The following is a 15,011-nucleotide window of genomic DNA, read 5'->3' as shown; positions in this document are numbered from 1 at the left end:
AGGAGCGGAGAGCCCAGGCCTGTGCGGCAACAACGATGAGGTCTGAGCTGGGGCCCTAAGCACCGGGTGGAGGTCTCTGTGCTAGCGCTCCCCCTCGACTGGCGCAACTCCGCCGTCGCGGCGGCAGGGGGCGCTGCGTACCGAGCGGCACGGACTGCAAATTCCGGCATGCAGCGCGGCCCAGGGCGCATGCGCTCTCCGTCAACTCCGCTAGTAGCGGGGAAAGGCCCCTCTCAACCCGGAGGGCGGGAGACACCCGCACCGCCGCAGCTCCGCGACTCTTTTGCCGGCGGCTGCTGCAGCCCGAACCTGGCGCTGCTTCCGCCGACTGGTTGCATAATTTATAGTCCCTCTACTGGCGACTTTTCGCTATGTTTTTCACTCAAGGGTGCGGCGAGCCGCCGCTAGCGGAAACGCCCGTTCCCATAGCAGCCACCTCCCCGGTAAACATCGCGGCTGCCCCCGGAAGCAGTCGGAGGTGGCCTCCCATGTGGCTATTTTCCTCATCCACCCTGGATGCGGTTGCGGCAGCTGCGGCCCACGTGGCCCCTGAGCTAAACATTAACAGCTTTTTTACCGGCACGGAACGTGGGGAGATGCCGGTTAAAAGCCTTCGCGGAAGCGATTGGCCAAGCGCCCCTCCTCCCAGCCAATCGTCGCCGGCCACGCTCTGTCCGCAGGAAACCGCACATGGAAAGGCACGATTGGCGGCAAGCGCCGCAGACCCCTCCTGTCCAGGCTTGCTATTGGCTGCATATTTGGCGTGGTACGCTCCAATTGGCCAGCGGCGGAGCGACTGCCCCCACCCCCTGCGCCCTGCTTTGATAAGGCGGAGGGGGAGGGCGATAGCCGCTCCAGTAGGCTCGGCGGTGGCGGAGGGGCTGTGGCCCGCGGCGGGTTCGGAAGCGCGGGGAAGGGGTGCCTAAGGCCGTTGTCTTCTGCGACCGCAACCCACGTCGCCATGAAGTCGGTGTGGGTTCTCGCTCTGGCGTGTACACTGCTTTTGGCCGGTGAGTGCCTGTGGGCTTCTAGAAGCTTCTGGCGGGTGATGGTTGGAGTGGTGAGGGGGAGGTCGGGGTCTCGTCCATCAGCCCTCCAACCCTTTGCTCCTTTTTTGCAAGGGTAAGGGGGATGGAATCCAGCGAGGAGCGAGGTGTCGCCCTTGGTGTCTGGGGGCCATGGGGACCCCTCACTCTTTCTTGTCCCCGCTTTTCTCTCTGCGGGTGTACCGAAGGGAGGGGAAATGGCAGTGCGCGGCCCCCTCGCCGCTCTGCAAGGAGCGGGGTGGCTGGGGGAAGGGGGACGGTGCGTCCAGTGCAGTTCATGCGCCGTCGCGGATGAGGGCGGAGGGTGGGCGGCGGTGGGGGGAAGGTTCGTCCCCTTCTCTCATATTTAATGTCTCTCCGCTTGGCCTGAACTTCTCTTGGGGCGGAGGGAGAGGCGGGAAGTGGAGGAACAATGCTGAGCCTGGGCCCGTGGGGAGAGATGAGCGTAGAGCTTCATGTCGTTGAATTCCTGTTTTTCACCCAGTGTCGGTTAGAGCTGATGAGGTGGATGTGGATGGGACTGTGGAAGATGACTTGGGTAAAAGCAGAGAAGGGTCTCGAACAGATGACGAAGTTGTTCAGAGGTAAGTGCCTGGGATTCTGGGTAAGTTACTTCTGAAATGCTCAGGCTTTTTCCTGTTCATAGAATCAGCTAAGGTGGAAGAGAGCTCTAAGATCATCCAGTCCAACCTATCACCCAGCCCTGTCCAGTCAGCTAGACCGTGGCACTAAATGCTTCTACCATTCTTTTCTTGAACACTTCAAGGGTTACTGTTTGCCATCAGTAATACCTAAAGCCTTGGAAAATGAGGGAAATGCCTTGTGAGATCTAGTCAGCTGGGAGATGCAAAGTATTTCTGGAAAAGACTGATTAGTCTGAAATGGGAGTAAGTCCAAAAATCTGGCTTCAGAAATATTCAACTTGGCTTTGTTTAATAGCAATGTTTCTTAAAATGTAACCTGTTAATAAAGGTTGACTCTTGTAATGTGGTAAATGGTGTGGAGTTAGTGTCTACAGATGAAACAACTCTGTGACTATAAACCATCTCATCTTTTGTGAGTATACCACATATTGAAGAAGACTACAGTGGATTTAACATACAGAATCATAGAATCAGCCAGGTTGGAAGAGACCTCCAAGATTATCCAGTCCAACTTGCTACCCATCCCTATCCAGTCAACTAGACCATCTATATCCTTCCCTGAAGTTCTTTCTAGGAAAAAGTTTTAACTTGCAAGCACAAATTTCACTTAAGTTTTAGATTAGGCTTATGCAGTTGAGAATAGCTGCTCCTGGAGTTACTTCATTTGATTCTGTAACTTTTGGTCTGCCAGTGATAAAGAGTATTAGTATTGTTCTAACTAGGCTATTGTTAGGTGATAAAATCAGTGATGCAATTTGTGGACTGAACTACTTGATGGGTTTCTATTGTCTTAACAGAGAGGAAGAAGCTATCCAACTAGATGGCCTAAATGCATCCCAGATCAAAGAAATCAGAGAAAAATCTGAGAAGTTTGCATTTCAAGCAGAAGTGAACAGAATGATGAAGCTTATTATCAATTCTTTATATAAAAACAAAGAGGTTAGTGCCTTTACCAGTAGAACATGTTAGAACTGTTTGTGTGTTCTGGAGTTCCTGACTGCTGGTTTCTATTTCAGATTTTCCTGAGAGAACTTATTTCAAATGCTTCGGATGCTTTAGATAAGATACGGTTAATATCCCTAACTGATGAAAATGCTCTTGCTGGTAATGAAGAACTTACAGTTAAAATTAAGGTAAGAGGCATTAGGCACCATCATATCTGTGGAGGATGTTGGGAGGAATGTAAAAAGTTACTATGTCATTAATTTTTTTGCTTAATATTGATGCAACTAGCCACTGGGACCACATCAGGACCCTTGCAATTAACATTATCAAAGATTAATCTTTTAATGGTGGAATGATAGTTCTGATTCTATAAAGAGTAAATGAAGTATTGGAGTTTTTGCTGGTAGGTCTTCCTCATTTCTGTAGCTACTACAGATTTATTGTAGCTATGTGTTTGAATTCAAGTAGCCGCTACTCACCACTTCTCTGTGACAGTGTGTTATGTGTTAAGATTCAAACCTAAGTCAAACTGCATCTTTCTCTTTTTTCCAGTGTGATAAAGAGAAGAACATGCTTCATGTTACAGATACGGGTATTGGCATGACCAAAGAGGAGTTAGTCAAAAACCTGGGTACCATTGCAAAGTCTGGTACCAGTGAATTCTTGAACAAGATGACTGAAATGCAGGATGATAGTCAGTCAACATCTGAGTTAATTGGCCAGTTTGGCGTTGGCTTTTATTCTGCTTTCTTAGTGGCAGACAGAGTTATTGTCACATCAAAACACAACAATGATACTCAACATATTTGGGAGTCAGATTCAAATGAGTTCTCTGTGATCAGTGACCCAAGAGGAAACACTTTAGGACGTGGCACAACCATAACGTAAGTATTTAGTTTCTTAGGATATAAAAAGTTGTGTAGATACACTTTGCTCCTTGGAATATGTGAATGACTTTAGCATTGTGACTTGTGAATTGTTTGATTCTTGTAATAGAGCTTTTTTCAGTTTAATAGAGATGTGCAAGCTCTTAACTGCATCCAACATAAATATTGAGTGATAATGTAGTTCACACTCCATTAGATGAAGTTGAAAAATAGGAGCATCTCAACAACTGTTAGCAAGTCATTCAGACACTTCATCTGCCTGCAGGCTTTTAGTTCTTCAATGCAGCTGTGGCCTGTCAAAACCTACAGGGACTGTAGACCTTGCTCATGGAACTAGCTGCTGTTTAGAGGCCAGTGAGATGAGTCTGATGCAAAGCTCATGAGATGATTTGAGGGTCCTGTTTCCACTACTTCATAAGCAGAAAAATGTATCTGCTTAAATGTATCATAAGTGCATCAAGGTCCTGAAAAGTATTGCTATAATTTGAGATTTTTCATGTGTTTCAAGATAGCACTGTGTTGGAAACAACTACCCCTTCTCACTGGAGCTGCTTAGTAGGAATTGTATTTTTTAAAAGATACATGGAGCTGAACTAATAAAAACTTGTGTAAATTTGGATCGCTGCAGCTGTAGAAAACTGCATGTTCTGTAAAGCTATTTCACAATACTTGTCCAGTACTTTAATTATTTTTATTTTTTATTAGTCTTGTCTTGAAGGAGGAAGCATCTGATTACCTTGAACTGGATACTGTTAAAAATCTAGTGAAGAAATACTCTCAATTCATAAACTTCCCAATATATGTGTGGAGTAGCAAGGTAAGTCTGTTTAGTTGAACATTACATTGGTTGTGAGAACAGTCTGGCTAAATCTTTCAGGAAGGATGCAGGTGTCCTATAGAACTTCTTGTCTAATGTCTGAAGTTCTTCTGTTGCTGACTCTTCTGGATGGTGTTCTAATAGTAATTCCTCTCCAAATGTTACTATGTTTCTAAAATTGCAAACTATTTTATTCTGACTTGGAACTTAATCTAAGGAGAAAGACTGCATTAAGTGCTTGAAAGAAAAATTCTTCTAGTAGCTTTGTTTGGTAGCTGGAATCTTCAATAAGATTTCAAGCAGGATTATGATTAGATGTCCTTCTGAAAACAGGACAGCATCTTCACTTTCAGACCTGTTCCACTGATGTTTCTTGGTGTAGCACTAAATTAAAATCATCCAAGTCTGATTAGAATTTTGTGTGTGAAGCAAGTGTAGAACTGTGGTGAACTTAAATTTGAGTACTGTGACCTTCCAGTGTATTTGAGGGCAAGCTTGTGCTCCTGGAAAGTGCAACTGAAAACTGTAGCTACCTGTATAGAAATGCTTGCAATGGCAAATAGCACATCCTGAAATGGTGTATTGAGAGACTACTGATAGGAAGCCAAGCAGTCCCAAATCCCCATTTTCATTTGTCTCTTTAGACAGAGACTGTTGAAGAACCCATTGAGGAAGAGGAAGCAAAGGAGAAAGAAGAAACAGATGATGATGAAGCAGCTGTTGAAGAAGAGGAGGAAGAAAAGAAACCAAAAACAAAGAAGGTCAGCTCTGTCAGATAGATTTTGCAGCTTGTATTAGATAGTTGAGCAGTTTTTGTAAGTAGTCTTTCCAGAGGTGCACTTCGAAGTATGTATGCTTGCAAACAGCAATCCTGTTTTAAGTGTAGTTAGACATCGTGTCTGGAAATAAGCTTGTAAGCAAAATAGGTTTGGTCAAAATCAAACAAATGACTGACAGCAACCTTGTGAGGCAGTTGTCCCAGAACTAATCAGACACTGGAATGAACTGCTTGAAATAGCAGTGGACTTCGGTTATCTGACACTGTGTCATTTAGACAGAGTATGCTGTGCTGGAAAGTTTTATTTCAGGATGGCAGCAGAACAGAAGTGCCAGTAGTCAGTGAATAGGTTAACTGTATATAGGACACACTGTAGCATAGGCAAGTTTTGCCCCTGTATGTTAGTGATGTGTGTATATATATGTATGAATGAAAATATCCAGGCCATTGGATAATTTGTCTTGTAAATTAGAGCATGTATGTGATGTGCTGTTTTATCACATAGCTTCAGTAAAGTATTTTTAACTGACTTAACTTGAAGTAAATAATTCATTATGCTGTGGTGTTGACATGCCTAGGTTGAAAAGACTGTGTGGGACTGGGAGCTTATGAATGACATAAAACCAATCTGGCAGAGACCATCTAAAGAAGTTGAAGAAGATGAATACAAAGCTTTTTACAAAACCTTTTCAAAGGTAAGCTCTGAGCCTTAACCTTGTTCTAAAGCAAGAGATTTGCTGTAGTATTTTCTTTCTGTGTAAACAAAACAGTTTATAGGATGGGCTACTTCTGGAGAATTATTTTGTCACTAAATAGATTGAATTGCAGAGTGCCTAGGAGGCATAGTATCTCTGTGAAGAGTTAGAGTTTTTTTGTCGAGAAGAGGTTTGTTACACTAGTTTTGAGTGGCCTGTTTGTTGAGGAGGCCATATGGAGCATGCTGATGTGTTTAAGTATTGCCAGGGAGATTTTTTTTTTAGTCGAGTGGAGCTTGTGATTATATATGATGGAAGATAGAGCTTTCTAGAACAATGTAGTCTTTGTGGAAATACAGAATAATTTGTTACTGTGCTGGTTATTGTACTATATTTTGGCAGTTGGCTTGTGGGGGAAAAGGCAACAAGAAAAAAAGACTAGTAGGTCTCAAGAAACATTACTTTTAGCAGTAACTTGGCTGAATCTGAAACAACTTCTCTGTAATAGTTTTAACAAAACATGGTTGTATAGTTCAGTTTTAAAATAAGTTCAATTATTTGGCATATTACCAGAGATTTGTTCCCAATATTTCCCTATGTCAATTAAAATAATTGCCTTTTCACAGGAACATGATGACCCAATGGCTTACATCCATTTCACTGCTGAAGGGGAAGTAACTTTCAAATCCATCTTATTTGTTCCTAATTCTGCTCCACGTGGCCTGTTTGATGAATATGGATCCAAAAAAAGTGATTTCATTAAGGTAGGAGATGACAGTGTGTGCACATGGGTTTCTTGTCTTGAGAAAGACATGACCAAAACAAGCTGACTGGTGTTTCTTCTTGTAATTCAGCTGTACGTTCGAAGAGTGTTCATCACTGATGACTTCCATGACATGATGCCCAAATATCTTAACTTCGTTAAGGGTGTTGTAAGTATTAGGCCTTACTTGTTCTGGGTTTGATTTTGTTTAGTCTTGGAATACTGTTAGCTATACTTAAAAAGCTGCTTTCTCATTTAGGTGGATTCTGATGATCTTCCTTTGAATGTATCTCGTGAAACACTTCAGCAGCATAAATTGTTGAAGGTAAGCTAATCCTAAATTCATTCATTGTAAATACGTGACAGTAGCAGGATTTAGAGTAGAAGCTTAATTTCTATGGAAAATCAAAGCAAGGGAAAACCACACATTTCTCTTTTCAGACTACCTCTGTTCATTTCAAATCAGGGAAACGAAGTGTCTTGGATCTGCCCTAGCAGTGGAGTTAAGAGTTCTTCCAGGTGCTTATTGTTACAACTTGATATTGCTGCTCTTTTCTAGGTGATTAGAAAGAAACTTGTTCGCAAAACTCTTGATATGATCAAGAAAATTGCAGAAGAAAAATACAATGACACTTTCTGGAAAGAGTTTGGTACTAATGTAAAGCTTGGAGTTATTGAGGATCATTCCAATCGTACACGGCTGGCTAAACTTCTTCGCTTCCAGTCTTCTCATCATGAAAGTAACCTCACAAGCCTTGACCAGTATGTGGAAAGAATGAAGGAGAAGCAAGACAAAATTTATTTCATGGCAGGTGCCAGCAGAAAGGAGGTATGTGGGTGTAGAAGAAAGAGAGAAGGGTTGAAAACATAAATACTTTCTAGTTAAAGTAGTATTGTAAACACTGTGAACTGTTTGCTCTAAGTGAGGACGCTCCATACTTCTGTGACTGCTGCAGTTCAGTTTTCCTTATACCAGTGTCTGTCAAACGTCATAGGTTTCAGTAGCTTCTGATAGCAAAGCAATTAAACTGGTGTCTGATCTCTTGTCGTCTTAGGCTGAGTCCTCACCATTTGTTGAACGTCTGCTGAAAAAAGGCTATGAAGTCATCTATCTGACTGAACCTGTAGATGAATACTGTATTCAAGCTCTGCCAGAATTTGATGGCAAGAGGTTTCAAAATGTAGCAAAAGAAGGAGTTAAGTTTGAAGAAAGTGAAAAGTCTAAAGAGAGTCGGGAAGCCTTGGAAAAGGAGTTTGAGCCACTATTAAACTGGATGAAAGACAAAGCTCTTAAAGACAAGGTAAAATGTTACTCTATATATAATGCTTGTTTGTAAATGTACTTGCTACAACACACCTTACAGATCCTTTGAGCATAGACTATATGACAGTAGCTTCTCTGTCCTTCTGTAGATAGATAAGCATGTTGCTTAATACCATTATTTCAGGAGGGTGAGTTAGGGTGTCATCTTCAGAAAAGATTGAAGTGACAGTAAATTTCAGTGATGTACTTTCTATAATGGTGTTATATGTGTGTTAAGCCTGAGAACTAATATTAAGACCTTTTTTTTTTCCCCATAGATTGAGAAAGCTGTGCTATCTCAACGTTTGACCCAGTCTCCATGTGCTCTCGTTGCTAGTCAGTATGGATGGTCTGGTAATATGGAAAGAATCATGAAGGCTCAAGCTTACCAAACTGGGAAGGATATATCTACAAAGTAAGCTTTCAGTTCTGTAGTGGCAGATGCAAAATGTAATTGATGGCCCTTCTTACATCTGGTTCAGATAATCCGTTCATATTTTCAGTCACTTAGAGCTAAGCTGCAGTCTCCTTGTTGTCTTACATACTGGGCTTTGAAAAACTGCCTGATGGGCAAGACTCATCAATGGCATTTGCTATCTGTCATTTGCTGGCAAGGGAAGATGGACTGTCTTACTGAGCTCTGTGTTTTTTGGAGTTAAGGTAGTATTAAAGTGTGGCAGGGGAAAACACACTTGGCACTACGGCTGTAATCAGTATTTATGGGTTTAAATATGCAGCTGGATCCTGTACTTTAACTCAGTAATACAATATCTAATTTTCTTTCAGTTACTATGCTAGCCAAAAGAAGACATTTGAAATTAACCCCAGGCATCCATTGATCAAGGATATGCTGAGGCGAGTTAAGGTAAATAAATAACAGTACTGAATTACTGACTACTTGGCTGCATTACAGTCTAGCTAACAGTTCTACTTGGTGTTATTTCTTTTCATGCTCTTCCACATTAGGAAAATGAAGATGACAAAACAGTTTCAGATCTTGCAGTGGTGTTGTTTGAAACTGCAACTTTGAGATCGGGATATATGTTACCAGACACTAAAGAATATGGAGACAGAATAGAAAGGATGCTTCGTTTAAGTTTAAACATTGACCTGGATGCAAAGGTTAGTTTGCCCTCAACTTGGGGCCAATGGCTGACTTACACTACTGCTTAAAAAGGCAGATAGGCTGGCATAAAATGTGTCTGGCTTCCTACACTTTGACAGGCCACCAGAAGCCCCATTTCAAGTACCTGGGTGGGAAACTGCTAAGTCTGTACATCATGCTTATGTTTTCCCCTCCTGCTTTTCTCTCCCGTTGGTTAGGGTTGTTCTCTTTCATTGTCTCTCAAGTGTTGTCCTGTCCTTAACTAAGTAGGGAGTCTGTGGGAGCAAATTAGGGACATGTGCCCATCTCTTTGGAGAAGTTAATTGTGTAATAGGGGTTCTCATAATGCTTTGCAAGAACTTGAGGCAGGTATTTTGCCAGAGGCAGCATGATACTGTCAATGCTAAACAAAACTTGCTTTCTCTTTCAAGTAGCTTGGGGTGAATGCTGCTAGGAACTGATCCTAAATACTATTATAGCCTATGTTTAGCTAGTCTACAACTAGGAAATTAACAAATGGCTTGTGGCCTTTCCACAGGTGGAGGAGGAACCTGAAGAGCCTGAAGATGCAGCTGAGGAGGCAGAGCAAGATGAAGAGGAGGTGGATGCTGATGCTGAAGACAGTGAAACGCAAAAGGTAAGGTCTCAAGTTTGACTCTTGTTACTGGTACTTACATGCAGTTTTGTCTGCGGTGCCTCTTGGCACTAAACTTACCTTGCATTTCATGACAGTTTTTAGTGTAAGGTTTTCCCAAGTTTCTTTTAAAGGGGAAAAACCTTGCAGCACAAATGACATTTCAGTCCTCAAACTTGTGAAAAAACCACTTAGCTCCAGATTTGAACACATCTAAATTAAGCCTCAGAGACTGCAATGGTGCCCTATGGCAAGAAACAGCAGCCAGTTTGCTACAGTGAATTTCATGTTACCTCTTTGATTTGCACTATTTTGGGGCAACACCAACAAACTAGCAAGAGTGTACTTTCAAATGTTTGCACTACAGGCAGCAGCACTACCTCTAAAGAGCTAACTATCATGTGAAGTCAGCTTTCAGCTAAGGTCTGGGTGGATGTGCTGATCTCTCAACATCAGCTTCTTGATCACTGCTTTAATAGCTAAGGCTTAACATGCCATCATTTTAACCAAAGTTAGACTGTAATACCTCCATAACACATTTAGTGATTTGGAAAGCATTGGCAGCACTTGGGCTCAGTTCTCATGAGACAGCTCTTGTAACCTTTTCTGAGATTGACTCTCTTTTTGTCTCCACAGGAGTCCACAGATGTGAAAGATGAACTGTAAACTGCATTCAACTACCATCCTGCTTTGGGGGGGATTAGGAGGGAATGCAAATTAGATTTTGTGTTTTTTTTCCACTGTAAAATGTTGAGGGATGGTACATGGGGTTTAAGGGTAAAGGAGGATTTTTTTAAGTTCACTTTTCTAAAAACATTCCTCATGAATGTAAATTTGTATTATTTAACTGACTTGGTGTAAAATCTTGTCATGTACAAATAAAATGTTCCCAAACACCACTAACTCTAAATCTATACACGGTAAGCTTATCTTAGGGGGCTAGTACAAAGAAACAGATACTGTCTTGGGTATTCAGGTCCTTTGTACAAGCAGTTTGCAGTCCTCAGGCCTTGCCATACTGGCACAGACCTCACAACTGGTTGGCTAGTGTTAACAAATGTGCTGTTTAACCAAAATGTACCTATATTGGAGAGTAGTACTGAACTTGCTGGTTGAAAGTAGTATTCAAGTCATGTATCTACTGCTGTTTCCAGACAGATGATATGAAAGTGGCATTGGAACTCAAATCCTGCCAGCTTGTACTGGACTGTGATTTGACTCTATTGCATAGAATAGACACTGGTATGCCTGTGAACAGGAACTACCAGAAGTGCTTTTCTGCCTGTAAGCTTGTATCTCCCTCCATGGTATATGGTAAACTTGTCTCTGTTTTGTGTTATACAGCTATATTGTGTTCCACAATAGGTGGAAGCTCTTACATCTTTCTAAACTTTTTCACTCTTGTTCTGGGTCTCTTTAGTATGGCAAAGTACTTTAGACACTTAAGTTAAATGTCTCACAATGTAAACAGGTTGAACTGGAGACACCTCATTAGCTTTGTGTTTGGATGAAGCATATTTTCTCACTAGTGCCTCAACTTTGAAATACCTTTACAGGGGTGGTTGAGAGTATTAAGGCAAACTTCTTTATGTACTTTTTTCCTTTAGCAGTAGTGCATAAGTCACCATATCAATACTACTTTTAAGAACCACACTTCTGTTAACAAAACTTACTTGAGAAGTTTGGGGTTCTGTGATGTGAAGCAAAATAAGCTAATTGGGTGAGGGCACTAAAAATGACCTGAAGTACTCACTTTCTACTTATGCTCTGGTTCTATATTACCTGAATACTGTTTCCATAAGATAATAGAAAATGCCATCATACACCAGTGTAGTTACTCTATTAGGGCTTCTACAGAGATGTTTGTTTGATTGAAGCATGCTGCTTGAGACTTGAAGGAAAGGGAACTCAGTTTTGGCTTTTTGAAGGAGTTTGGGGCTGTTAGGGGTCTTGTTCATTCTGGAAATATCTTGGATGCACTGTAAAGGCCTTCTTTTATTCATGTATACTGAGTGGTCTGACCCTTGAAGCATAGGGTCAGGAGCCAACCCTAACAGCTTTAGAAGCAGTCCATTGTTTAAAAGTGACTGAATAGGGCAGCTGCAGCATTTCTTTTTCTGGCATGGTCTGCTTAGTGCAACTTTCTAGTGCTCTCTAGCAATCAGCTGAAGATTTTTTTGATACTCCCTAAAATACCACCACTAGTGCTACACTTCTATATCTCTTTAATCAGCCTGAGCAGCAAACATGGCTCACTGGTTGAGTGCTTCTCTAGTTGACACACTGAAGTGCAGTACTGGAAGCACAGAGCTACTGGCTATGGTATTCTAAATTTGTTCACTACTTGTGGACTTGAACAACCTCTGTTCTATTACTTAGTTGAAGTTGTCAGTGCCTTGATTTGGTTCAGGATCTATTTCTAATTCACAAATAATAAAAAGCACACTTAAAGTTGTGCTTTGTGCTGCTTCATCTTCCTTAGCCTAGGCTACTTGCAACATCAACATGAAGAGCTGGAAAGGATCTTGAATTGTAATAGACACACAAACAGGAGCTATAATTCTAATCAATGTGAACAAAAAGAGACAGTGGTCGTTTCTGGAGCCTTTTGCCCATTACAAGAGCTCCAGGGCTTTTGCCAGTAGTAATTAAAGGAGCTTTTTTGTTTCTCAAATGGATCATCTGTCAGAGTGTGGGTTTCTGAGATGGTCCTTGACTACTGACTAGCTTTCTTGGGCCCTTCTACCCATCATCCTTGAAGATGAAAGCCAGAGTACTGAGCTTGCTTCACACGGTAAATATGGCTTGGGTTTGTGAACCTAGCAGATGCAGGCACCTTGTTCTCCTGTCTGGAGAGCAGTGAATCAGATCTGCAGGGTCACTTTAGGCTTTGATGAAGGCTACTTCCTTCTGCTACTTCTAGTCCTGGCTATTTGTCATTCCCTATCCTTGCTGGCTTTCCCTGTTTGTGGTTGTGCCAGTGGGGGAGTTTGGGAATGGCTACAGACCAAATAGATCCTAACAGTATAAACATGTACTATTTCAATGCAGTTTGCACATACTTGCCCCATTCAAACCAATACAAGCAAATACCAAGATCTTTCCCAGCATTACAGTGGGCAAAAGCAGACTTCCTGACAACAGCAGTTACGTTGGCTGGCTGTATTGCTATGTCAGTTAGCCAGCATTACAGGTCCAGTGCAAGAAATGCTACAATAAAGACTATTTCTTACTTGTACATGCTATCACTCACTGTACTAGGTTCTGAATTGCATCCAGTAACTGTGAGTCAGTTTAAAAAGAGAGGAAATGCCAACAGGTTAGTGGGGTTCTACTACAGATGAACAAGTAAGCTTATCAAGGTTAATGAGTGTGGCCACAAAAGCATAACTTTAACAACTATAGGAAGTTTTGCATATTAAAATCAGATTATAAGTTTCAAAATTCCATCAGAGTTGCCAATGTGAGTTTGCATCTTTTATTCTGAAAGATATTTACACTGCAATTAAGATAAATTGTAAATTTTGGCACATCACCAACTGGATTTAACAGCATTCATCATTTTAATGCTACCCAAACTAACTACTTAAACACATCCAAAAAGTACTAATAAGGGAGTACAGTAATTCACATCTGGACTTCTGTAGCTGAGACAGTTGAGCAAGTATTTTATCAGTTCTAGTTTTCACAATGTAGGTATATTCTCATCACTGTTGTGAAGTCTGAATTTTTTCTGACCGTGCCTTTAGACCCAACAGTTCCGTTTTCAGTTCTCCAGGTGCAGGAGGTATTTCGGGTATACTCTGTTAAAAACAGAGAAAGAGATTGGTGTTGTGGCAGAAGAAAAGCTAAAGTCATGAAACAGTAGATTAGCATACTCTGTAAGAGAGAGCATTATAGCTAATTGTGATCATATTCCCTGTTTTTTTGAGCAGAGTATAATCTTTATGCACAAAGTATTTTACAAAAAGGTACTATGTTCGTTTCGACTTCAGAGTAGCAAAAGATAATTTGGGAAAAAAAAAAGAGGGAAAAGGAGACAAAACTTTTTGCTATTTAGGAAACTAAGTTTGGTTAAGATGTCCAGCATTGCTTTAAAGCACCAGCTGAATTCTCCGCATATACGCCTCTTATGGACAGAAGAAAAAGTTCTGCTGCTTCTACTTTTCTGATTTAGAAGCTGGAATTTAAAGCACATACTAGATGATCTGACATTTAAAAAACACACCTCCTGAAAATTCATGCTAGTTTAAAGAGATGTAGACTGTTCCATCACTCTAAACAGGCCTACTTGTCTGTAATGAAGGCTACAGCAGAGAATATAAACTCTTACGTATCAATGACTTCAGCCTTATTGCTTGTTTACATGCTAGCTTAAGCACGGTGATATTTTTAACTTATTCCTGATTTTAATTAGCATGATGTTTAAAGAAACAGTAAACACAAGCAGGGTGAAGCTTACAGATTAGGCAGCCCCCGAGAGACCAAACCAACCATTAACATGCCTAGTTGATGGTCCCATTTGGAGCTTGGTTCTCCGACTAATTTTGGCAGTCTTGACTCTATGTCCTTTCTAACAAGCTTTTAGTCATCATCGTTGCCATTACTGGGGAGAAAAAGGTCTGTTTAAATCTACTACTGCCCTTTCTCGCCTCTTCTGCACGCTTTTTTTTCAAAACCCGACTTTTCACACTAGGAAACTTTTCTGAGGAACTTTGCAAAGCTTTCTCATTTTCGATACCGCGTCGCCAGTTTGACGACAGCTCTCAAAAGTCGTGGCTACCTGGTGACTCCTTTAGAAGCTGTTCATTTTGCAGTCTGACCAGAGACTTTTCTTCACAAGAGCTCTGCGATATAAGCCCCTCCATCCCGCAGACACGCTACCGTGCTCTGTAACACAACCAGAGACACAAACCGCCCCGGCACTTACAAGGTCAGGCCTGTAGTATCTGTGCACCACTTCAGCGCCGGCGAACATAGCCAGCATGCTAGCCGCCAGCGTCTTCAAGTAGGTGGACCAAGGCACGCCAGCGGGCATGTTGCGAAGAGGGCCGGGACCACAGTGTCCCCTACTCCTCCTCCTCACAGAGAGGAGCGCATTAGGAAACCCGGAGCCGAGAGAGCCGAACACAACTCCCGGCACTGCGCCCGCTCACCTCCCCCGCGTAACGCGCCGGACGTGCGTCACCGCCGCCGAGGCGGCCGCAGCGCCAAGGCGAGTGCCGAGGCCCAGCCTCGCTGAGCACCCCAGTACAAATCGTGGCCTAGGCCTCCAAATCCTCAAGCCACAGTGAGGCTGACAGCGTAGCAGAAGACACCCCTGCCGCCTTCCACTGCCCTGGTGCCTTCCGCCGGCCAGGCACAGCCGGTGAGGCCGCGAAGCACCGCCCCCCC

At 42.4% G+C, this 15,011-nt stretch overlaps 2 protein-coding genes across 2 annotated transcripts; one reads left to right on the top strand and one right to left on the bottom strand.

Moving 5' to 3' along the window:
• The first annotated feature begins 855 nt into the window (after positions 1-855).
• Positions 856-10,516, top strand: HSP90B1 (heat shock protein 90 beta family member 1). Its single transcript, XM_064155434.1, has 18 exons — positions 856-1,010; positions 1,531-1,630; positions 2,488-2,629; positions 2,707-2,823; positions 3,188-3,519; positions 4,228-4,339; positions 4,984-5,100; positions 5,696-5,812; positions 6,439-6,576; positions 6,667-6,744; positions 6,835-6,900; positions 7,135-7,404; positions 7,631-7,876; positions 8,157-8,293; positions 8,665-8,743; positions 8,845-9,000; positions 9,522-9,620; positions 10,254-10,516. The coding sequence occupies exons 1-18, from the start codon at positions 962-964 to the stop codon at positions 10,281-10,283; spliced, it is 2,385 nt and encodes a 794-aa protein (XP_064011504.1). The 5' UTR covers positions 856-961; the 3' UTR covers positions 10,284-10,516.
• A 2,563-nt stretch (positions 10,517-13,079) lies between these two features.
• LOC135181926 (ubiquinol-cytochrome c reductase complex assembly factor 6) lies at positions 13,080-14,994 on the bottom strand. The gene is made up of 2 exons (XM_064155438.1): positions 14,548-14,994; positions 13,080-13,420 (listed from the first exon to the last, which is right to left on the bottom strand). The coding sequence occupies exons 1-2, from the start codon at positions 14,653-14,655 to the stop codon at positions 13,325-13,327; spliced, it is 204 nt and encodes a 67-aa protein (XP_064011508.1). The 5' UTR covers positions 14,656-14,994; the 3' UTR covers positions 13,080-13,324.
• Positions 14,995-15,011: the final 17 nt, after the last annotated feature.

Source organism: Pogoniulus pusillus, chromosome 15 (assembly GCF_015220805.1).
Source record: "Pogoniulus pusillus isolate bPogPus1 chromosome 15, bPogPus1.pri, whole genome shotgun sequence".
Taxonomy (NCBI): Eukaryota; Metazoa; Chordata; class Aves; order Piciformes; family Lybiidae; genus Pogoniulus; species Pogoniulus pusillus.
The sequence above is the reverse complement of the archived record's forward strand: the minus strand, read 5'-3'. Positions and strand labels throughout refer to the sequence as shown.

Excerpts from the sequence above, each read along its gene's own strand:
- HSP90B1 (XM_064155434.1), top strand. The coding sequence starts at position 962 with ATGAAGTCGGTGTGGGTTCTCGCTCTGGCGTGTACACTGCTTTTGGCC. Across the intron at positions 2,630-2,706 it reads CTTTATATAAAAACAAAGAG|ATTTTCCTGAGAGAACTTAT; the intron begins GTTAGTGCCTTT and ends TTTCTATTTCAG. Across the intron at positions 7,877-8,156 it reads ACAAAGCTCTTAAAGACAAG|ATTGAGAAAGCTGTGCTATC; the intron begins GTAAAATGTTAC and ends TTTTCCCCATAG.
- LOC135181926 (XM_064155438.1), bottom strand. The coding sequence starts at position 14,655 with ATGCCCGCTGGCGTGCCTTGGTCCACCTACTTGAAGACGCTGGCGGCT. Across the intron at positions 13,421-14,547 it reads GATACTACAGGCCTGACCTT|AGTATACCCGAAATACCTCC; the intron begins GTAAGTGCCGGG and ends TGTTTTTAACAG.